Source organism: Panthera pardus, unplaced genomic scaffold, assembly GCF_024362965.1.
Source record: "Panthera pardus isolate Hobbes unplaced genomic scaffold, ASM2436296v1 HiC_scaffold_11, whole genome shotgun sequence".
Taxonomy (NCBI): Eukaryota; Metazoa; Chordata; class Mammalia; order Carnivora; family Felidae; genus Panthera; species Panthera pardus.
Genome location: NW_026526666.1, coordinates 14,318,784 through 14,343,906, shown reverse-complemented (window position 1 = coordinate 14,343,906; position 25,123 = coordinate 14,318,784). Strand labels below are relative to the sequence as shown.

General features: G+C 36.7%; 1 protein-coding gene across 4 annotated transcripts in view; it reads left to right on the top strand.

The window, feature by feature from the left end:
* Positions 1 to 1,090: 1,090 nt before the first annotated feature.
* The window catches only part of GPSM2 (G protein signaling modulator 2), a 47,718-nt gene continuing 23,685 nt past the window's right edge, over positions 1,091 to 25,123 (top strand). For 3 of the 4 annotated variants that reach the window (XR_008418275.1, XM_019457707.2, XM_019457706.2), the window contains exons 1-6: positions 1,091 to 1,419; positions 21,423 to 21,644; positions 22,027 to 22,162; positions 22,492 to 22,634; positions 23,178 to 23,301; positions 23,415 to 23,530. Coding sequence is in view for 3 of the 4 variants with exons in the window: in XM_019457707.2 (XP_019313252.2) it covers positions 1,106 to 1,419; positions 21,423 to 21,644; positions 22,027 to 22,162; positions 22,492 to 22,634; positions 23,178 to 23,301; positions 23,415 to 23,530 (1,055 nt within the window). In the remaining variant the exon portion in view is untranslated. Of the gene's footprint in view, positions 1,420 to 12,727; positions 13,033 to 21,422; positions 21,645 to 22,026; positions 22,163 to 22,491; positions 22,635 to 23,177; positions 23,302 to 23,414; positions 23,531 to 25,123 lie in introns of all 4 variants that reach the window. The other variant, XM_019457709.2, reaches the window with a different exon arrangement.

Genomic DNA, 25,123 nt, shown 5'->3' with positions numbered 1-25,123 from the left:
GTTATTTATAAGTACCTGATATTAAAGGTAGTTGTCGATAATAAGTACCATATAGTAAGCAGTCGGACACTATGTTAACTCCTTAACAAAACTTACCTCACTGAAGCATCACAACCACCCTTATATTACAACAGGATTTCTTTCCCGTGTTTTACAGCTGAGAAAACTAACGCTAAAGAAGGATAGGGAACTCGTTTAAGGTCAATCAGCCTATAATTGGCAGAGATGGAACTCAAATCCAGGTCTAGTCTGATGCCAAGGCTGTTATTTTAACCAATTTGCAGCAATACATTCCCAGCAAGAGAAATGCTGCTTGGATCACTGGTTATGGCCATCATTCAGAGAGATACTGAAAGTGGGGATTTCTCTAACACCTCTTTAAGCTTGCAGAAACATGTAAATTTCATTTTGGTGGAGAAATAGTTGAGAAATAATCTAATTAAATTCATCTGATTCTTCAGCCCAGAGAGACTTGCTATTTTTGTGAAAAACTGAGACCAGTTTTTTGGTTAAACTTGACGTGGAGAGGAGGTGCACGGAAATAAAACTACTCTTCCCAGTGTGTTTGGAATGCATTGGCCTGAAACTGAGTAGACTGCCACCCAGTTTTCCTGGGAACCGGCAACTCTGCAGTCAACACAAGTTTGCTTTCCTAACAGATGGAAACGCCAGAATTGTGACAGGCCCGCAAGAACTGAGGCTGCCTTGTTCGACTTTGACACGGGTCCCTCTGTTCCTGTCACAGAGCCCTCTTTTTTCTTAAATATCCCGCATATGCCGCTTGGGAAACTCATTCTCCAGGCCGTCGGAGCTTTAAGCGCAGATCGCATTAGTTCTCGGCGCCCACCCTCTCTGAACATTTTCCTGGGAGATATTTATCGCTCCACCCTTCAGCGTCTGAAGAAGAAATAATAGTGCAGTTTCAACTTGACGGTTGAGGATAGGCCCCGGAGCGGCAGGGGGCCAAGCCCCCCAAAGTCTCCCAGTTCCCCTCCCGCACCCCCGTCCGGAACCCCAGAGGCAAAAACGCCGTCGCCCGCCCCGCCCCTCCTCCCCCACGCCGGCCATTGGCGGGTCCGAAAGACGCGGGGCGTTGTCGGTTTGAATGGGAGAGACGAGCTGGGGCGCAGGCGCAGAGGAGGGAGCGGCGGAGGCCGGGCGGTGTTGCGGGACCCCTGGACAGGGGAAGGAGGCGAGGGGGGCGAGGAGAGCCGCAGGAGCTCTGGCTCACGTGACCCGCAGCGAGCTGGGGCGGGGGCCGCGCGCCTGCCTGCCGCGGTGCCCTTGCCTGGTGAGGCGCCCGCGGCGCGCGGACTCGCCTGGGGGAGGGGCCACAGCCACCCGTCCTTCGCCCCAGGCGGCCGCTGCCGCGGCTCAGTGGCGTCCGCCGCGCTCCCGGGACTCGCCGGCCCGCGGGAGGTGAGTTCTGAGGCGTCTGAGGGCGCCTCGCGGAGGGAACTGACGGGGAGGGTCGGGTGTGTGCGGCACTGTGGGGTAGGGGGTGGGTTCAGGGTCCGGGGTCCCGGGGCCGTCCGCTTTGTTCTGGGTGGTCGGCGGGGACAGGCGCTGCCAGGGACCCGAGTGAAGAAACCAGAAACGGGATGCGGAGTAGCTGGCTGATGTGCGAGGTGCTTTCTTGTTGAGAGATTTTTTAAGTTTTTTCAAGTTTAAGAGCTTTGTTCCCTTTTTAAAATAAAAAGTATGATAGGGTACAGCGACTCCTCACGCATTCTGAGTGTAACAAACAGTGGCTTAAAACCCCGAACGCCTGTGGAATTAACCCGAGGCAGACAGCATTCACTTGTAGTCTTGCGCTTGCCGACTGAAGCCGGCAGTGTTTGTCGGACACCTGCGTCTCCTTCGTTTTCAGTTCGCGAATTCTGGGCACAGACTTGTCGAATTACCGTAGAAATTGGTAGTTGCTGCGGAAAGTTTTCGCAAGCAGAGAATGTTGAGAAAGCCCTTACCGAAAATCTATAAAAAACCTACGAAGAGTAAAAAGTGGAAAATCTATACTTTCCTTGTTTAAATGGTAACTAGTTAGATCGTGTTAACTAGTAGCATTTGAACTCCGCTCAAGAAAACGAGTAAGGGTGGCAATTTTATTTGCCTTCATGCATAATTTAAGCCTGCCACAGAGTTAAGCGGAGTAGGTTCTTGGCTTTCCTTTCTGCCGGCTTGTGTTGGAAGCTCTCGTGGTGTGTGTGTGGGGTTAATGTACCAGCCCAGCTGAATTTTCAGGCTGCCACTTTAGGAGGGTGCGCGAAGATTTCCGGTCTGATAACCACCGCTGTGATTACCTCAGATAAAAACCACTTTTGCTAGGGTTGTCCCTGTTGGAGAAACAGCTTTAGTTGATTTTTCTGCTGCCTCCTTCTAAACAAAGGACGATCGCAGTTGGTTGACCCGGGCGGGTGTGAGAAGAGAGAGGGCTCGGGACGAGGGCAGTCTCGGACCTCCTCTGCTTTACACCTTACCATGGATTCATTCAGGCAAGCTCTTTCTTTAGGCTGTTATTTATAATATAAGCAGTGGAGCAGATACAAAGTAAAAAGTTGTACGATATTGCTGTAGAATCATTTCCCCCCAAATCTGCTTTGGCTAGATCAGCAGTTTAGCTGTATTTTCTAATGTTATTAAGTCAGGCATGAAGTGTTACAAATATTATATTTTAATATAAATTCCAGACTTGGTGCTAGGCTAATTACAACGAAGATAGCCTATAGTGATTTTGTAAATGGCCTTGTACTTAAGCATAGAATATGTCTGAGATTTACCCAAACAGTAAAATTTTGTAATTTTCTGGAATTCAAAAACCTGATGCGGATTTAGATTAGTCTAATAGTAGACATTTAAAAAAATGTCATCTATCATTACTACTATACTTTATACTTTTGTTAAGTTCCAGAGCCAGGCACTGGGTTAGGTACTTTATAAATCCTATCTCTCATCATCACAACACATGTTGCATAAGTGTCATTATGCCCAAACCAACTCTGAGAGTTTAACTAGCTCAATATCACATAACTAATAAGTCACTGTGCTAGGATTCAAACTGTGGCCTGATCCCAGAGCCCTCGCTGTGTTGCTTCTGTGCGATTGTTTAAATCTCCTCCAGATCTCTGGATTCCATTTGTAGGGACATAATTCACTTTTAAGATGCCTTTAGGTGTTGTGTGTTGGTAACCATGCAGAAATATTTCAGTCCTCCTTTTAGGACAACTGTCTTCCTTTTAGGACCTTTTAAATCATGTAACACTTTCAATATCCTTTAATCATCTATTTTATAAAGACAGTAAAAAATTGAGTAAAACTTTTCTGAGGTATTTACATGAATATGAATTTACTCTTTACTGTGGAGCAGATATGTGTTAAGGCCCAGTTTTCTCACTATGCTAGGATTCTTTGCCACTTCATAGTTCTTCTTCACAGGCAAGAAGTCAAAAGTTTGTTGACCATCAATTATGTGCAAAGCAATTTGCTTGGTGTTTGTTGTGAGATGACAAGAGAAAATTTCCTGTTCAGTAGTTGCTTCTGGAATTTTTCCAAAACTTTTCTTTAAAGTTTATTTATTTTATTTTGAGAGAAAGAGCAATCAGGGGAGGGGCAAAGAGAGAAGGGGAGAGAGTCCCAAGCAGCCTCTCTGCTGTCAGCACAGAGAGCCCCATGAGGTGCTCGAACTCACCGTGGCATCTTGAAACCAAGAGTTGGATGCTCAACTGACTGAGCCACCCAGGTACTCCTGGAATTTTTTTTTTTTTTTTTAATATTTATTCATTTCTGAGAGAGAGGGTGTGAGTGGGGGAGGGGCAGAGAGAGAGAGAGAGAGAGAGAGAGAGAGAGAGAGAGAGAGAGAGAGATCAGAGGATCTGAAGCAGGCTCTGAGCTGACAGCTGTGGGCCTGAAGCAGGGTTTGAACTCAGGAACCATGAGATCATGACCTGACCTGAAGTTGGATGCTCAACCAACTGAGCCATCCAGGCGCCCCGCTTCTAGAATTTTTTGAAGTATCTATCTTCTTTCTCCATGTTCTACCGTATGCATTGCTGCCAGTTTATCTTACTAACACAGACCCAACTTTGTTATTCCTTCGTTGAAAAAATTACAGGGTTAAATACAAGGCCACATATATATTCACAGCCCCTAATACTTTAATGTCTTTATTTTTGAGAGAGAGAGTGGGGGGGGGGTGGGCAGAGAGAGAGAAACAGACACACACACACACACACACACACACACACACACACACACAAAGTCTGAAGCAGGTGCCAGACTCTGAGCTGTCAGCACAGAGCCTGATGCAGGGCTTGAACTCAGGAAACTGTGAGATCATGAGGTACACTTTAGTACCTTCTTAGACTTGTCTTTTCCTACTCCTAATCCAGTGTGCTTGTCCTGGGCACACATTCTGTGCATTCCTACCTCCTTGCTTTTGCTTGAGTCATTTCCCTGTGACTGGAATGCCTTTCCTCCATTTGCCTCACAAGGGTCCACCCATCCTTTAAGGTGCAATGTGGATTCCTTGCTTCCAAAAAGCTTTCCCTGGTCCTTTTTATTTAGAATCATTCCAGGAGCACCCAGGTGGTTCAGTCGGTTATGCGTAGGACTCTTGGTTCCACTCAGGTCATGATCTCACAGTTCAGTGAGGTTGAGCCCTGTGTTGGGCTCTGCGCTAACAGGGCGGAGCCTGCTTGGAATTCAGTCTCCTTCTCTCTCTCTCTTCCCTTCCCCCCATTCTCTGTCTCTCTCAAAATAGATAAACCTAGAAAAAAAAAATTAGAATCATTCTTACCATATCTCATAGCATTACTGAATTGACTAAGCACATTTTAAAAAAACTATTATTTTTATTTATTTTAATTGAAATCCAAGTTAATTAACATACAGTGTAATAATGATTTCAGGAATAGAATTTAGTGATTCATCACATATATAACATCCAGTGCTCATCCCATGAATAATCATATTTTTTCACAGGATAGTGGTAACTTTTGGAAGAAGATAAAGTTATATTTTCCTATAAAGAATTCTAAATTCAAACTGTCTAGGGACCCTTATAGACATTTTTAACCATTGTGCGTTTGGGATTTATTTCTACTTAAAAATTTATTTGAAACCAGTTATGCCTCTTTAAAGTCCTTCTGCTAAGAGAACTAGTTTGTTGTCACTTAACTCTAGAACAATGCCTAATACAAAGGACCACTTCTGTTCACTACTCAGTTTTTCATATATGTATTGATTTAAGCTGATGACTCACCAACACAGATAGTACTAAATAGCTATAAGTCAATATTCTCTGGTAACTTGGTAACGAGTTTTTCTGTGAGTTGTGTTCTCCTCGTTCTATCTCTTCTGTCTCTCTCTCTTTCTCTCTTTTTTTTTTGGGGGGGGGCACAGCAGTGTCTTCAAAAGCTGTATTTTTAATTTGTTTCTTTGAGCTCCAATTAACTGCATCATGGTTGTCCAAAATTTATATAGGCCCTAAAAAAGAAAAACACCTAAATAAACTTATTTATTTATTTATTTATTTATTTATTTATTCATTTATTAACAAAAAGATTACAGATCAGAAAGGGCAAGAACTAATATATATACACTTAAGGGTTTTGTTTTCTTTTGGTAGAAATTGGGCTTAGTGTAAATTGTCAGTGTTTTTGGATTGCAGACATATTCTTGTGATCTCTTGGTCTTTTAACCTGAGTAGTCATTTGGAAAGCACTGAATATATAATTGGGAATGATGAAAATTTAGAATGTGTTTTTTTTTCCTCAGTCCTTACAATGTCGTTTGTAACTTTGGTATTGTAATACTTCTATGAATCCCATTTTTATGTGTTTATAACAGTTAACTATAAATCATTTTTCTTATGTGTCTAATTGAAACTCAGAAGATTGTTAATTTTCTAATAGATTAAAAGGACTATATTTAACATTGTTTTGTAGGAGAGAAAATTAACATTATTTGCAAACTCTGGGCTTTAGTTTGATGAGAAAACCGAGTAATAGGGAGAAAAATACTAATTTTATCTAACGAACATACCTATTCCTTTACCTATATTTTTAAATATAAAGTCTTGTTGGAGCAGTACTTGTGATTCAGTAACTGCTTTGCAGGGAAAAAAGGAAACCAAGATTAGGGATGTTACATAAAAGTAATCTGTCTTTTGTCCTTGAAATTTTTAAACAACTATTTCATCCTCTTGAATTATTGTAATCACTGAGGATTGTAATTACAAAACAGCAGTTTTAATGATTGGTGTAGTGATTGGCATAATTCAGATTGACTCCATGTATAGTATAAAAATGGAGCCCCTTTCTAGTTTATCACCCCCCAGAAAAATCTTCAATATTCTTCCTGATTTATCATGGCCTGCCAAACCAAAGACACTGAGTTTGCTCATGCAATAATTATTATATCCATAGTGCTTTGTGTGGAGACTTTTGGAAACTGCTGTTGACCTACAAACATTCAGCATTTCTCATATAAGTAGACGCATACTTGGTCCTTTCTCGCTGTTTAACAACAATGCTAAGATGAAGGTTTGAAATATTCAAATCTTTTTCTTCTACATTACATTTTCTTTTAGTATTTATCTAATTTGAAATTTCATATATATTTGTATTTGGTTATCCAGGGATAATTCATTGGAGTCTTTAAGTATAAATTTTCCCCATCAAAAAAGGAAGATTATGCGTAGTTTAGTTGTTTAGAGTGGTGAGCTTTTAGTTGTAAACATTGAAAACATGAAAAGGAATTCTTACTGTATATCATTAAAATTGTTTAGGTTATAGTACTCTGAAATGGTTGCATTTGTTGTTTTGACATTTCTAAAGGCCATAGCTCTGGATATATGTATACACACACACACGTATATCCAGATTTTTTTTTTTTTTTTTTTTTTTTTTTTTTTAAAGAGAGAGTGTGAGCATGACTGCGGGAGAGGCACAGAGCAAGAATCCCAAGCAGGTTCTGCACAGTCAGCAAAGAGCCCAATATGGGGCTTGAACTCAAAAACTGTGAGATCACGACCTGAGCCGAAATCCAGAATCAGATGCTTAACCGGCTGAGCCACCCAGACACCCCTGGATCATAATATATTTTTTTAACCTGCCAAGAATAAAAATGAGAATGTTGCCTGGGTGGCTCAGTCGGTTAAGCATCTGACTCTTGGTTTCGGCTCAGGTCATGATCTCGCTGTTGGTGAGTTTGAGCCCCACATCTGGCTCTGTGCTGACAGCATAGAGCCTGCTTGGGATTCTCTCTCTCCCCTGTCCCTTCCTTCCCTGCTTGTGCACGCGTGCTGTCTGTCTGTCTCTGTCTCTCTCTCAAAATAAACCAATAAACTTAAAAATAAATAAATAAAAAAGTTTGAAATAGTGCCTTTAGTTTGCATAGATTTGCTATCTTTCATAATGACCTTGAGGATTAATTTCAAATACACTTGGAAAGCCTTCTGACTGGTGGTATACCTTTTTAAGATTTATTTGGAATCTAGAACCATTAATCTGTTCTTTGAATTTTATTCTATTTATTTAGCTGATTGATAGTCACAAACAGCTCATTAGAAAGTTACACTGTTACATAGCAGTTACACTGTTAACTATGCTTGTTTTCTAAACTAACTTGGCCTACTGTCTCACAGACTAACATTGATTGTTGCAGATTTAAAAATTTACAATAAATTAAGACGTAGCCTTAATTGGAGTATGTATTTAGGATTATGTATTTGCTTAAGGAAAATTTTATTCAGACAGTTTTACAGCATAATCAGTGGTAAATTTGCATTTCTCCAGAATGATAGAGAATAGAATGATTTGCTTAACTAAGCACTGTGATTATTTATTTTATTAACTTGGGATCTTGTAAAGTAATTTACATTTGCTATATATGACAATTATCAGTTGATACTAAAACCATGTTCAACACTATACATAGATTATATATGGATACACAGGTATAATTTTGAGTTAACTTTAGTTCAGAGTATTATGTAAAAATTTGGTTATAGTATTGGTTTAGAGATTGAGTATGTTGAAAAAAGAATCAGAACTTTTATACATTGCTTTAATTTTTATTTCATTGCACTTTCTCTTTAATTTTGCCGCTGACTTATTGCAGGATTAACATTTAGATCTCATTGGTACTTTAACAGTTTTTAATGTAAGTTGTGCAAAAATTCAGTAATGTCGGTCACTCAGTTCTACTTTTTACCCTTCTGATTCTTTCCCATTTACCAAATTTTATATGATTTCAAATTATCTCGTTTGATATCTTTATTTTTTCCAGCTATTATTTGTGAATATAGCACTTTACCAAGTACAAGTTTAAAAGAAGTATTACACTTTTCCCTCCTCAAAGTCTAAGATTCCATTTTCTCACCTTGGAAGTATCCCTCTTGCAATCCGATTTGTCATTCACTGTGCAATGCTACTGTTCCATCTACCTTGAAAATTGGAAATATTGTCGTGCTCTTTGTTACTGCTTGACCTTTACTTCTCGTATCTAATCAGTGGCCATTGTTTTTCATTTTTCTTTAGGTATTCCTAGCTAGATTACCTAATCAAGTACCCAGCCATTCTAGGGTTTGACTTCCCTTGCTTTAGGCACTAATTTCCCATGTCAGTCATGTATTCTCATGTCAAAATAATTTTTCTTGCTTTTATTTTGTTCCCTCAGCACCTGCCACACTAAAACCAAGCTCTGAACTTTTCTCTCTATTGGACTTTATTTTGGCATTCTTTTTTTATTACCCCCATTATTACTGTGATGTGTATTTGTTATAACCTGTACCCTTAAGTCTAATATAAAAGAACTTCATTTTAAGTGTGTTCTTGATTCTTTGTCCATATTTATCCCTGCCCAAATTGTTAAAGGGCTACTGTATCTGACTTGAAACATTACAATTGAAAGGGATTTGGAGAATTTGACTGTTGCTCCTTACAGGGAATTATTAGGATAAAAAGTTTAAAGAATTTAGATTATCTAACCAGGAGGCAAAAAAAGTAAGTTATATTTATTGTCTGATGAGTGTTACCAGTTTATAGAGATACTTAAAGAATCAGACCAGAGGTTATCGGCATTTAAGTTGGATAGTTTGAATAAATTGAAAGAAAGGACAAATGATAATACATGTAACTGTGTACTATGTTTCCCCATTGCTTAGTTTGCAAATATTTTACTGTTGATGGAGTAAAGTAAGGATAGGATTTATTGTTTACTCTGATTACATACCTTGGACAGTGCCTAGAAGTCCACCTAGCTGTGTAATGGGAGTCTGCCTATTTTGACTTCCTAATCAGGTAATTAAAAGTGAGGCTGGGGCGCCTGGGTGGCTCAGTTGGTTGAGCATCCGGCTTCGGCTCAGGTCAGGATCTCGCGGTCCCTGAGTTCAAACCCCGCGTCGGGCTCTGTGCTGACATCTCGGAGCCTGGAGCCTGCTTCTTGTTCTGTGTTTCCCTCTCTCTGCCCCTCTCCTGCTCGTGCTCTGCCTCTCTCTCGCCCTCTCAAAAATAAATAAATATTTTTTTTTAATTAAAAAAAAATTGAGGCAATCAGAATTATATACTAGCTTATCTTTCAATATGCTTTTGTCAATTTCTAGCATATAGAAAAAAATATATATCTTTCTCTTTATTTCTGTATGGTCAGACCAAAAGATGCTGAGGGTTTTTGTTAGCAGTGAGGTTTTAGGAGCATTGTTTTTTAAAACCTGGGAGATACTACTAAGCACATATAATATGTTCCTTGTAAAGTATTAGTTGTAAGTCTTAATGGAGATTGGAGGTTAAATTTGATGACTTCTTAATATTCTTTCAAACCTATAATTTCCATTCCATTTCCTGGTCCTGTCATTAAATTTTCTTATCCTAATGAACATAATTTAATATTTATTACAGATTTTATTACTGTCACACTGGTAATATATAAACTGTGTGTTAAATATGAAGTGGGTTAACTCTTTGTAATGTGGAGCATAAATGAACACATTGTTACTAAATCAGAGAGTTCTTGCAGAATTAATCATTGAATCAAGAATTGTTCAGTGAATAATTATAAGATAAATGCTACTTTATTATGGAGATTGTAAATGAAAGAGTGACTTCTTTGGGTATACATTTCTTTTGGGAATAGTAAAACCATGTTATAAATTGTCCATACAGAAATGGTGAATAGCATTCTATCTTCTTGCTTGTTTTAATTATTTTTAAAATGTTTCTCTATGCAGTCTTAAATAAGGTATTTCACAATTCCATTTATTTACATTTGTTAATTTGACTACATGTATCCATTTTAATAAGTATGCAGTTAATATAGTTTTAATGATTGCTAAAATTTGGAATTTCATAATCTGGATAAAATAACATTCCAATTAAGTTATAACTTAATTCAAAATTTAATTTATTCTAGTACTTCACCTTCTGCCCCATTTTATAAATAACAGCCTAAATAGCCTAAACCGCAATGTGGATAGGGGAAGACCTTTTGGTTGACAGTTTAGCTGTTGTGTAATCTAGATGTACATTGAAGCTATTGCTGTTAATATCTACACTAATAGTGTTAATAGAGTTTTATTATTAAGGAGGCACAATGGAATTCTGAACAAAAGAAAAAGAGGTTTGTTGGATTAATAGCTGCTACCCTGTCTTTCATCATTTCTTAAGACACTTCCTTTTGCTGGCCAAGGGAAGGATAAGAGGAATAATATTTTGTGTTTTTTATGTGTCAAACTGGTTATTAATATGAAAACGTCATTTCCTCTGGGAAGCTTGTCAATATTCCCAAAGCTAGTCCTTTCCACCTTCTACCTTCTTCCTCCTCAGGAATCCTTACTGCTCTGTTTCCTACTAACCTCTCTCAAACCGTACTTGATTAACAAAGCAGTGGGTATGTGTGATTTAGAGTCTAGTTTATGTTATAGTTGAAATATTTATTCATTTATTTTTAAAAGTTTATTTTTGAGAGAGACAGAGACAGCCTGAATGGGGGAGGGGCAGAGAGAGAGGGAGAGAGAGAATCCCAAGCAGGCTCTGCACTCTTCAGCACAGAGCCCAATGCAAGGGTCAGACTCCTAACCGACAGAGCCACCCAGGCATCCCTAGTTGAAATATTTAAAAGGATGATGTGCAAAAGGAATTAGGCTTATTGGATGGAGCAGAAGGGAAAAAATAGGTAGAAATGGAAAGATTATTCAAACTATGGAACAACTTTCTAAAAGGACTATTCAAAATTAGGATTAGCTGCCTTAAGACTTTTCCGGGAATGAGGTAGTAAAATGTTAGACTAATTTACCTATAGTGTTGTTTATAACATTGAGATTCCAGGACTTAATAATTGTGTTTGTGTGTGTGTGTGTTTATAAATTACATCTATTTATATATACACATACATATATCTTCTTTGTTTCTGTCAGTTGTTACCTTAGAAGTTATAGTTTATATCTGATGTTCTGTAGTTTCTCTGTGATAGATCTGGGTATGGGATTCATTTTTATTTATCCTGTTTAGGACTTAGTGTGCTTTATCAATCTGCTAATTCAAATCTGTCTTCAATTCTGAAAAATTCTCTTTATCACTGAAGATTTTGCCTTTACTTTTCTTTGTTTTTTCCATCTAGTACTATAATTAGACCTCTGTCAGAGCCTCTCATTTTGTCTTCCTGTTCTCTGAACTGCTCTTCAGTGTTTTTTTGTCTCTTTAATCTATTTGTGAATGTCAGGATAATTTCTTCAGATATCCTTCTAGTTCACTCATTCTCTCTTTTGCTTATCTGCTGTAGTTTTTAACCAGTACATTGAGTTATTACTACCAATGTTCATAACAGTACTTTAGTAGTAGCAAAAAATCCAAAAATTACAATCCAAATGCCCATCAGTAGCAGAATAAAAATGTATTTGGTCCACAGCAGTAAAAATATGCAAACTGTAGTTATGTGCAACAAGATGAATCTCAGAAACATAATGTTAAGTAAAACCACATAAAACTAAATGATATGATTTTTAGGCCTATATAAGCATTGTACTAAAGTTATAAAGACAAGAAAGGAATAAGGAACAAAATTCAGTTTAGAGATCACCCTAGAGGGGAAAGGAAGATGTGATGGGTTAGATTGAGGCACCCAGGAGACTTCAAAGGCAGTGATAATATAGTTGTTTTTCTTAAATTAGGTGGTGTTATATAAATGTTATGTTATTCTACTATACACATATTTTCTAAATTTCTTTTGTACTTAATAGTAATAAAAACATTTTAAAGATCTTAAAAAGTAAAAATAGAATATGCTCTGAGAACAAATGAATACAAATATAATCTAATGATCAGCACAAATATAGTGAAGAAATAAATTTAAAGTTTGGATTTGACTTGTTCGAATAATTACCAATTTTTCATTTAACTTGTTACAATAGCAATTTTTAAAAGCTTGAAGTATCATAATTTTGTTTTTAGATACTCCAACACATTCTCCTAAATTTGTGTATAAATAGAAAATAATACATAAAATTATCGTATTTTAGGATGATTTAAAAAATTAAAGTACAGGCCTCAGATGAATCTCATCTATTCATTCACATCCTTATTTAGAAGCTGTGTGATGACAGTTAAGCCCTCTGCTGTTTTTCTCCCATGATTGACATGACAGCAGTCTGTGTGATTATGTACGGCTTGGAATTACTTTAGGTTATTGTTTGAAAATAGGACTTCAAGCAAAGCATCTTGTATTCCTTTTGCAGAAATGTTGCTGAAGTGCTGCTGAAAGGGCCAAAGATGCAAGGATTTGGGACACATTTTGAACCTTTAAGCTGTCTGACATTGACCTCCTTTCATTATTAATAAAGAAGAAGCAGGAGCTTAGGATGTATTAACACCAACTCATTAATATACTAACTGGACAATGTTCTGCAACAATTCTACATTGTAAAGAACTGGATTGGCTGAAAATAAAATAATTTCATATTTTACTCAGCTTATAATATGACTCGATGGAGGAAAATTTGATAAGCATGAGGGAAGACCATTCTTTTCATGTTCGTTACAGGTAAGACCACTACTTTCTTAGTGGGTGACTTTTAATCCTTATTAAACATGTATTTCACTCTGATCATTTCAAATTTAAATTTGAATATATTCAAATTATACTAGCTGTAGTTAGTATCTCCTATAAACTATATTTTCTTTTTGTTGTGGTAAGATTTTATATCCTTTCTATGGGAAAATAGTGGTAGAGATCAATTACATATTATCGTTTATTAACATTTTTTGGAAGAATTTATGAATAGTTACTTTATATTTTGTAACTTATAATACAGGTATAAAAATGAAATCTGTTTCTAAATGTTTGAGGTAAAAGCTGGATTTGTAATAGGACCATATGTGAATGACCTGATTTTTTTGTTTCAGTTTTTGATGGTGATCTTTTATGAGTGAACTTTTAAAAAAGTCAGTAACGGAATGGATGGGTACTTTCTTAACATGATAAACTAATAGGTTAATATTTAATGATAAAATATTAGTGACATTTTGGATACATTTAGGAGCAAAGCAATGATATCTTCATTTTTATTTTAAAATTTCTGTTTATTTTTGAGAGGGAGAGAAAGAGAGCACAAAGTGTGAGCAGGGGAGGGGCAGAGAAGTGGGGGGGTGGACAGAGGATCTGAAGCAGGCTCTGCAGTGACAGCAGAGAGCCCAATGTGGGGCTCAAACTCATGAACTGTGAGATCGTGACCTGAGCTGAAGGCAGATGCTTAACTGACTGAGCCACCCATGTGCCCCCATCATTATTTAACTTTTATTCTAGAAGTTCTGGTCATTGCACTAAACTATATAATGAATATAAACATAAATATTAGAATGAAAGGCATGTAACCATTAGTAAGGTGATTAGAATACTAATAGATTCTTTAACATAAATGTCATAAGCTAATAGTAAATAAAACTTGTAGCAGTGAGGATTATTCAGCATATCTACTAAGTTGAAGGTGTTGGTTGCCAAATCCTAGATATCTTAACACACATTTAAGAAATAGATGTATTGTACTTTGGAGCAGATTTGTGTTAGGGCATGGTGCCGAGGAAGTCTGTATAGTCTGTAATATGAGGGTATTTCTATTAAAAATAAAAAAGTTTTAGGGGCAGTTGGGTGGCTCAGTTGGTTAAGTGTCCGACTTCAGCTCAGATCATGATCTCACAGTTCGTGAGTTCAAGCCCCATGTCGGGCTCTGTGCTGACAACACAGAGCCTGGAGCCCACTTCGAGTTCTGTGTCTCTCCCTCTCTCTCTGCCCCTCCCCTGTGCACGCGCGCGGTCACGTGCTCTCTCTCGCTCTCTCTCTCTCTCAAAAATAAACATTAAAAAAATTTATAAAAATAAAAAAGTTTTGAATAAAGAAATGGGGGACATTCAACATAATTAAAATGAGCTTTTAATATAACTCTACCCTTTTGGGCATGGTTCCAGAAGTTTGGGAGTTATCTTACATGCTTTTTTCTGCTTCTCACTCTCTGTATCCAGTGTGAAGTCATGTCAGTTTTATCTCCTAAATGTTGCTCGGAATTATCTACCCCATCTGTATCCTCCCTATCACTGTTGTGGTTTAGGCCCCCTTCATCTTCCTCTAGACTCACTCCATTCTCCATTCTCACCTCTTAGAAGCCATCTTTTTAATTTGCCACTAGGGGGCTCAGTCTAAAAACACAGAGCTAACTGTGCAAATTCTGCTTAATCACTGGTGCCTCCTAGTCACCTGTAGGGCAGAGCCAAGCTTAACATAGTATACAATATCTTCCTTTTTCTAGCTTCTGTGTATTCCTTTGTTCTTACTTTCTTCCAGTCCTAGCCTTGCACTTTGAGCTCTGGTTTCCTATACATATCTTGCTGTTCCGTGTCTCTGTGCCTTTGCTCATGATGCACTCTATGACTTGAATTATCTACTTTTGGAAACCACTTCTAAATGCCATAGTTTGGCTATGTGCCCTCCGTTTGCTCCCATAACATGCTTTGCATATCTCTTTCTTTGCATCAACTATATTAAAATTCATTTGATCTGTTTATAAGTTTGTGTCCTCTTTGGCCTCCCTTTGACCATTAACTTCCTTAGGGCAGCCATGATGCTAAGCATGTTATCTGACTCATAGTGCACGTGTGATGGAATGTATATTGAACTTCATTGGACATAACTATCAGTTGAACCTAGTGAGTAAGATTTCGTCTTGCTAAACATTTTCAAGAGTGGTATACTTCTTAATACTGTGTAAGAGCAGCAGGTAAGGAGGAGTGGATTATACATCTACCTATGGGAAAGTTAGATTTGTCCTTTTTCTATGATATAGCATAGGTCAGACATAGTTGTGTATTGGTATAGGACTTCACCAAACGAAACTTTAAACACTGTAACTATTTTTAGTAAGAATATGCCATGGGGGACTTGGGTGGCTCAGCCAGTTAAACATCCAACTTGATCTCAGCTCAGGTCTTAATCTCAAGGTCATGAGATTAGGCTTAAACAAAAACAGAAACAAACAAACAAAAAACCAAATCCCAATATGCCAAACAAAGCTTTAGCTTCTTCAGTGCTTTAGGATCAGTGTTCTGTATATTGATATATATTCTGTATATTGGATTATTGTATAATTGCAGGTAATACTTTTTATCCTTTATGTTAGGACTCATGGCCTGGTATAAGTTATTACTCTGCTCTGGTAAACAGGTAGTATATATTGTTTTATCCTTCTTGTTCTTTCATTTTGGAAGTCTTCATCCATCCCTGGAGAACATTCTGTGACACAATGAGTTTATAATTTTGAAATAGAATAATTCTTTAGACACTAAGGTACCTCCTGAGAGAGATTAGAATACTTTATGAAATATTTTGTGACCTATTTATGAAGGTAGAGAGAAATGGAGACTGATAGTAAAATGAAGTTAGTTTCTAAGCTTTAAAACAGCATATATATGATGGGGGTGTCTGGGTGGCTCAGTCGGTTAAGTGGCCAACTTCGGTTCAGGTCATGATCTCACAGTTTATGAGTTCAAGCCCCACGTCGGGTTCTGTGCTGACAGCCTCTGTGCTGACAGGCCTAGAGCCTGCTTCAAATTCTGTGCCTCTATCGCCCTCTGCCCCTCGCCCACTCATGCTGTCTCTAAAAAATAAACAAAAAAAATGTTTTAACAGTATATGATTGTTTTTAAAGTAATTATAATTAGTTTTCGTAGGCATGATAGTATTAATTTTTTTTGAAAATGACTCTTTTAGAGATACATACTAAAATATTTACAAATGAAATCATATGCTTTCTGGAATTTACTTTAAAAGAATCTAGGGTTTGGGGCGCCTGGGTGGCGCAGTCGGTTAAGCGTCCGACTTCAGCCAGGTCACGATCTCACGGTCCGTGAGTTCGAGCCCCGCGTCAGGCTCTGGGCTGATGGCTCAGAGCCTGGAGCCTGTTTCTGATTCTGTGTCTCCCTCTCTCTCTGTCCCTCCCCCGTTCATGCTCTGTCTCTCTCTGTCCCAAAAATAAATAAACGTTGAAAAAAAAAATTAAAAAATAAAAAAAATAAAAAAAAAATAAAAGAATCTAGGGTTAGAGAGTGAGGATGGAAATAGAGATGAAACACACTGGTAATATTATATATTGGTAATTGTTGATGTTGAAAGATGGATGTATCAGGTTCATTAGTAAACCAGTTTCTCTTGTATTTCTTTGGAAAATGTCTTTGTTCCTACTTCAGTAACTTTCATATTGTAAAAATTAGACTATTGCACACAATTTGTAAAGGAATACAGTTTTGGTGTTGAATTCTTTAATTTTGCTAGGTAAATGTAGTGGTTAATATTCTTTCCTGAAGAGTATTTGAGGAATATTGAGTTTGAGGTAATGTTAGTGGAAAGAGCATTGGATTTAGAGACAAAGACAGGATTTCATTTCTCAGCTTTGCAGTCCTGTGATCTTAATAGGTCACTCCACCTGTCTGAGCATCAATTTCCTCTTCTGTAGTAATACCTCTACAGTAATTCTCAAGAAGGTTATTTTGAGAATTTAACTTAATATACAGTAAAATCACTTTTAAAACTAAGTTACCAATCAAAACTTAAATCTAAATCAAGGTAAATTTATACTACTTTCCCTTTCGCAAGTAAACTAGAATAGATATATGTGGTAAACAGAATGGATGAAAATTGTTTGTGGGAGGTAGGATTGGTAATGGAAAAGATCCATGCCCAATTAGAACACATGGAAGGTGGAACTAAGGTCTGTAAAGAGATTTGACAGCTATAGAAGACAGCACAGTGGAGAAGAGGCAGAACACTCTTGTATTGAAGCCTGAGACCTCAATCCCATTGTTTATTCTTAAATAGTATGTAAACCTTTTGAGGGTAGGGTCAAATTTGAACATAATCTGTATGAAATCTTTTTAAATGATGTAGCATTGAGGTTTTAATCCTCTCTTGTTTTCATTGATATACTATGAACACAAGAAACTAAAATTAAGAAGGTAAAGGAAAAATCTAGCGTGGAAGAAAAGTGAATAGTAATAATAATTAAAAATATAAAAATTAAATTGAAATGACATGGGGTTGTGCAAAAAATGAGGAATTATAACTATAATTATAACATTTTGGCAAAATGAAAACATTTCAGTTAAGTATAGTAGTACTGTGCTTATTTGTAGTTGTTAGGAATGTACTTTCTTTGATTCTACAACTAGTTAGGCCATTAGGAAGAATAAAAGAAACTTTGTATGTGGGATGTATTTTAATGGAGGTATTTTCCCAGTTTGTCTTCTACTCTGAGTGTGTTCTTTGTTTCCAACCCAGCTGGTAAACAAATGAAGTAATTCTATTCTCTCATAGAGACAGAGAGGATATGAAATTACTTTCTCTCTTACTATTTAATGATCTTCTAAAAAATTTATAAGCCAACCTGCCTTGACTGTTATGCAATTAGATATATTTGATTTTAGGTGTTGGAGATTTTGCCAAAATGTTGACTTCTTTTCTAATAAAACATACCAGAGCTACAATATATCTCAGAATTAATCATTACTAGAGAGTTGAGGACTTTAGTTTGGGAATTACTTACTGAAATAACTTTTCCAAGGTAGTTTCTCTTATAGGACATTCTTACTTCATGGACTTCAGAGACAGCTGAGCAGCCAGCAGGGTTCCAGTTTGCTGTCACTGTTTCTAATGAAATTATCTAAAATGTCTTTTTAAAAATTTGTAGCTATAAATTCAGTCTGCAGCTAAATTTTGTTACATACATAATTTGGATTGATGGTTCCGGTAAAACGTTGTGTAAGTTTCAAACCAGAAAGTCAAATATTTGTGGTGAAGATGTTTATTTGAAGAAGACACTTCTCTGGTTTATATGGATATAGGCAAACATGTTGTAAACTTCCAATTTTTACATGTCTTATCTATGAATAGCCAGTTCTGCCTTGTCCCTAATTTCCTGGCCAGCCAGCTAATCATCCTGAACTGATGGTGCTGCTGTATGTAACTATTTCTCTACTTCTCCTTCAGTGAAATCATGTGCCATTATTAGTATTCAATTGTACAGTGGCGTGTAATTTTCCTTAACACTCTGTTGATGGACATTTAAGGTGTGTGTGTGTGTGTGTGTGTGTGTGTGTGTGTGTTTGCTGCTGTGAATGTCCTTTCACATATATATTCTTGAATTTGTGTACATATAACTTTAAGATCAATTCCTACCAGTGAAATTGCTCAATATATAATTTTCTTACATAATTAGAATCATGCTTAAGTTAAAAATTTTTAATAGAAAAAGTATTTTATATGTAAAAATATCATTTCCAATTTTTTTTTCCTATGGTAATTCTTGAAAGTTCAGTGGTTTCAGTATTCAGACAAATAAAGACACCTAGTTTAGGTAGCCAGTCTAGCAAAAGAATCCTTTAAGAAAATCACATTTTTTACATAGTAGTCTTTGTACTGCCTTCATACACAAAATACAGCAATCACCTCATAAAACCTCAAAAATAATCTTTTTCTTTATGAAGTCCCTAATTTTCAAAAATACAGTTTTTTTAAATATTTAATTTTGACAGAGACAGAGATGGAGCATGAGTGGGGGAGGGGCAGAGAGAGAGAGGGAGACACAGAATCTGAAACAGGGTCCAGGCTCTGAGCTGTCAGCACAGAGCCTGATGAGGGGCTTGAACTCACAGCGAGATCATGACCTGAGCTGAAGTTGGATACTCAACCCACTGAGCCACCCAGGTGCCCCTCAAAAATACAGTTTTAAAGGGCAGTTTTTACTTGTGAAAGATGAAAATTGGTTTTATTAATTTGAAATGACATGAAATATAAATATAGCAGGGGTGCCTAGGTGGCTCAGTCAGTTAAGTGTCCAACTTTGGCTCAGGTCATGATCTCGCAGTTTCGGAGTTTGAGCACCGTGTCAGGCTCTGTGCTGACAGCTCAGAGCCAGGAGCCCGCTTCGAATTCTGTGTCTCCCTCTCTCTCTCTCTCTGCCCCTCTCCAGCTTGTGCTCTCTCTCTCTCCCTCAAAAATAAATGAACATTAAAAAAAATTTATAAATAAGTAAATATAGCAAAAATTCTAAGTTTTCTGGTTTAACTGATTAATTTTTCTGTGTGCTTTAGATCTTTCTTCTTTGTATATAATTGGTCTAATGTTGAAGCAAAATGTTAAATAGAGGTTCATTTGCATTATTTTGCCTAAATCCATTAAGTGGGGGTGAAATCACTAGTGTAATTGTGATCACACTGTATCCTTTTACTTAATTACTTGAATTATAAAAAAAGGATACCTGGATGTAAAACTTGAAATTTACCTATCATAGATAACTACATAAATCTGCTACATAACCAAAAGTCTGCTTTGAACCTTTGCAATTGGCTCTGTTAATCTTAGTCCAGACTTTTCTCTTTATCAGATTTATTTTCCACTTTTGCAATCCCATTTTAATTTATGGCTTTAAGGAACCTTGGAGTTTTATAGGCTAAAAGACAGCATCTGAAGAAACATGTTAATTGATTGGCCTGCTACTAGAAATACAAAAGTATAATCCTATTTGAATGAATTTAGGGCGAGTTGTGGTTTAATTTCTATTTCTTGTTAAAGCAGTGATTCTCAACTCTGGCTTATATGTTGGAATTACTTGGGGGTGTTTAAAAAATACTATGAGCCAGACCTCATACCTAGAGAGTGGGACCCAGCATTGAGAGCTTTAAAAAGCACTCCATATGAGCTCTGCTGTGGTGCAGCCAGGATTAGGAATCACTGCTCTGTTAGAGTTGTTCAAAGCTAATTCCAGTAAGGAGTAATTTCATGCTGCTCAACAAAATTAGAATGTTTGATGAGCTTAATCAGAGTTTCCCAAAGGGTGATATGTGTCCCTACCACTGGTGTTACATAAGGTAATTTTACTTTTTTATTTTAATACTTACATATTTGTTTTAATGTGCATTAGAAAATAAGTATCACACCAAACTCCTCACAGTTCCATGGATACTGCTTTGAAGCCAGATTTTTAAAAATTACATGTGCCAATTTCAAAGAAATTTGCCAAATTGTAGAAACACACTTAAGTGGATGATTATGTAAAATATAAACATGGCAGAAATCATAAAAATGTTAAAGAAACACAGTGGCAACTTTGGTAAAAGTCACCTTCTAAAATCTAGGATTAGAACCTAAAGTATCATTGCTTTTTCTCCAATGTATATTTAAAATAACTTAATTCTTCTAGCTTTTAAAAATCCAGTGACAGACTTTGAGAATTAGAATTTCTGAAAATATTTAAATTACTGCTTTCTAACAAAGTTTCTTGTCACTTAGTTCTCTTATAGAAGTATGCCTTATAGATCAAAATACTTTGCTCCTTTTTTTTCTGAGGTAGAGATACCATGTGGTGGTAAGGACAGAAAGGAGTGTGTGTGAGTGTTTGAGACAGAGAAAGGGATAGGGATGGTAGGAGGGCTTGATGTATGGCTGAGTAGGTCACTTAGATACCTAGATAGAGAAGAGTATTAATTATAAGACATCACCTTCCCCAGGTACCTGTTTTCTCCCACACTCTGAGGAAGTCCATAAGTCTGCCACAACTCAGAATACTTTAGGAAACACTACTTTAGGTTCTCTCATTGGTGAAGTGGGTTGCTCTGGGTGGGCCAATTAAAATGGGCTCCATGTAGAGGTATTTAGCTATCCTATATAAAAGACCTCTGGGGCTCAGAGACATTTGATTAGGCAAATTAGCTCATGCTATAAATAATAGTTTACTGTTTTATCAATAATGTATATATACTTTAATTATAGAGGCAGCTCTTCTAAGCAAGAGTAGACACAGCCAACATTAAAATTGTATTACCTGAAGTTAAAAATACTGTGGTGCAGTTATAATATAATGTTGTAAATGTCTGTCCTATGTAATTTTATAGAATGGAAGCTTCTTGCCTAGAACTGGCCTTGGAAGGGGAACGTCTGTGTAAGTCAGGAGACTGCCGTGCTGGTGTGTCCTTCTTTGAAGCTGCAGTTCAAGTTGGAACTGAAGACCTAAAAACACTTAGTGCTATTTACAGCCAGCTGGGCAATGCTTATTTCTATTTGCATGATTATGCCAAAGCATTAGAATACCATCATCATGATTTAACTCTAGCAAGGTAATTAATTTAAGCTTTTTAATACTCTTTCTCCTTGAATGTTTCTTAAAAAATGTTTATTCAATTAAAAAAAATGAACTTAATACATTTTAGTGAGTTCTGATTCAGTAGCACTGCATTTTAAAACTTTAGGCTGATCACAGTTTAATGAAATGATTTAATAGTAGTGAAATGACACTAGAGTTTAATTAAATGAATGAAAATTAATTACATTTAAATACAGAAACATAAGTTTTACATTTTTATTTAAAGTAGGTTTCAAGGCTAATAACAGGTCCTTCTTACCTAAAGCATGTCAGTTGTCCTCTAGGGAAAACTATACTCTGGCTGCTTGCTTTATTTTTAACACCATTTGCTTTCCCCTCCCCTCCCCTCCCCCCAGGACTATTGGAGATCAGCTGGGGGAAGCCAAAGCTAGCGGTAATCTGGGAAACACCTTAAAAGTTCTTGGGAATTTTGATGAAGCTGTAGTTTGTTGTCAGCGACACCTAGATATTTCCAGAGAGCTTAATGACAAGGTAATAAGGAATATTACATAGTGGGCCAAATGTTTTATTTGAAATTGCTTTGTGTTTTAATTTTACTTAATTATTCTGTAGTTTATCTAAAAGTTAATACCAATAAAGAAAATATTCATAGAAAAATAGAAGTAAGAAATTTAAAATAGTGGAGAAAAAATAGTAGACATTCTTTCATAAGTAATCATTTATTTGGTTGTATGGATGGCCATCGTAAACATTTCTTTCTCTTGACCATCAAGGATAATTATAAATAAATATATGTGATAAGCATTATAATACCTGGCTTCTGATTTCAAAACGTAAACTCTGTTGATATCTTCATCTAGGTGGGAGAAGCAAGAGCACTTTACAATCTTGGAAATGTGTATCATGCCAAAGGGAAAAGTTTTGCCTGCCCTGGTCCTCAAGACATGGGAGAATTTCCAGAAGACGTGAGAAATGCTCTGCAGGCAGCTGTGGATTATTATGAGTAAGTAGCACTGATGCAGTCCTGTGGCCCACGTAAGGCTTGGACCTGCTCTACATTCTTTATCCAGTAATACGTTTTTAAGTTTGGGAAAGGTTTTAGAATTATGGACTAGCAAGTAAAAATAAACCATCAAATCGCTGCTAAAATGTTATAGTGTTGGAATAGAGTAATCCCCTCCCCAGGAAAGCTTTCCTTTAAATTGTTAACCGGTGCCACTTAGTGGCAAAAACAAGAAATATCAATCGTTAGTCTAAACTATTTGGAGTAAATTTAGTTTTTTATCAGTAGAATTTCATAGAACTTCTTAGCTGTAACGGTTCCAAGATTGAATCTGTCCTTGACTCTGGACAGAAACCTGCCTGAATGGTTCAGTAAAGTGTTCCCATTTATTTCCCATAATCATCCTCCATCATACATATACCTCTAAAATTTACACTATGACTGTAAGCTTAGAAATTTTTTTGATAAGAATTTGATTTGTAAATTAAATCAATACATTTTTTTCTCAAACGTATTTTTTTCACAACTTTTGTTATCATTTAGGGAAAACCTATCACTAGTGACTGCTTTGGGTGACCGAGCAGCCCAAGGACGTGCCTTTGGAAATCTTGGAAACACACATTACCTCCTTGGCAACTTCAGGGATGCGGTTATAGCCCATGAACAGGTATAGTGCAAGGCTTTGAGGCCAGATCATTTTCCCCATCAGTGTTCTGAATAGTGATTAGATTATTCTTTAGTTTTATTATAGCTATATCTAACTAGAATTTTCTGTTTCAGCGTCTCCTTATTGCAAAAGAATTTGGAGATAAAGCAGCTGAAAGAAGAGCATATAGCAACCTTGGAAATGCATATATATTTCTTGGTGAATTTGAAACTGCCTCTGAATACTACAAGTTAGTCTAATATTTCTATAGATAAATGTAAAATGAATAGTTATGCAGTCCTATAAAATCATAGACTTTGGGTTTAAAACTTGCTTTTTGCACATACTAGCAGCAGGAACTTATAGTTCTAAGCCTCAATTTCTTCATCTGTAACGGATGATGCCCAAAAGCAACGGATGATGCTTTTGGGATTGTTGTGAGGATTGAATGAAAGGATATATTAAGCATTTACTTTGCATAGGACGTGGCACATAGTCCTAAATAAATATTGTACCTTCGATTTAATCATAGCAGTATGACTCCTTTATATTTTTGTTATTTTTTATCTTTAAAACTGTTTTTAAATGAAATTCTAAACTTTTAAAGTCTTTTAAACCTGTTTAGTGTGTGGGGTATGTATATTTATATGCTTTTTTTCACCCAGTTATGTGTTTGCAAAAAGCCACAAGAAAGTCTGGTAACAAAAATATGCCCTAGTTTTCATCAGTGATCACTTAATTCTTTTCCCCACCATTGTACCCTCGTGTTGAACATTTCACCCACCCTCTCCTGCCCATCTTTGATCCTCACCATAAACTGAGGCCCCCATTCACTTGCCTGAGGAGTTGGCAAACCAACTCCTCTGGGAAAGGTCTTTCTGGTCTTTCAATAGACTTGATACATAGATAATAGGAAAGTGTAGACTGTTTGAGATTGTCTGGTCTGTGCTTTCTAGTTTGGAGTTTTCTCTAATTAGTGGGGATTGAAGGCCCATATAGACCTTAGGCAGAAGCCAGTTTGAACCAAAGATACAATGATTGAGTTGTATTTTATTGTTAAAGAATCCAGTGTGAGAGGCTTTGGGATAGTTTGTCATCTAAAAACAAAAGGTAAAATTGCTTTAGGTCCATCTTAAAAACTAGAATGTCATCCCACCCTACTTTAAACATTGACTAATGGGTAATATTTGTTCGTTGATTAGTTAGATATAAGATATCCTCGTAAATAAAATACATTACTATATAAGGAATACGTAGTTTGATTTTGATTTTATTTTGATTTATTTTTTAAGTTTTATTTATTTAAGTAAGCTCTACACCCAACATGGGGCTCAAACTCCTGACCCTGAGAGTTGGATGCTATTCTGACTGAGCCAGCCAGGCACCCCTATATTTTGATTTTAAATATAAAAGTTTCTTATATTTTAAAGCCAAAAGACATGGAAATGTCTTAATTAATAGATGATCTACTTGTATTAAATACTTAAAAATTCTGCAATAAAGTGGATGGTGGCTGTTTGAGTAAAGAACAGGAGTATGAAGTAATGAAACTTCTTCCCGCTGCCCTCTCCATTAGCAGGCTAAAACTCAGAACTCTCAGGACTGCACAAGAAGGCTATCTTAATGTTTTAAATCGCTATCCTTCAGGATAGAAAGCAGTAGTAGTAGCAGTTTGGTAAACCTACTTTAGCAATTGAATTTGTTCCAGAAGGACTTCTGAATATTTACATATTATACCGTCGAAGAATAATGGTGTGCCAGAAAAATACTCCAGGAACTCAAAGCAATTCCAGAAGTCTTGCAAAAATGTTTGAGAGGAGGCAATGTTAGAATAAGTGTGTGG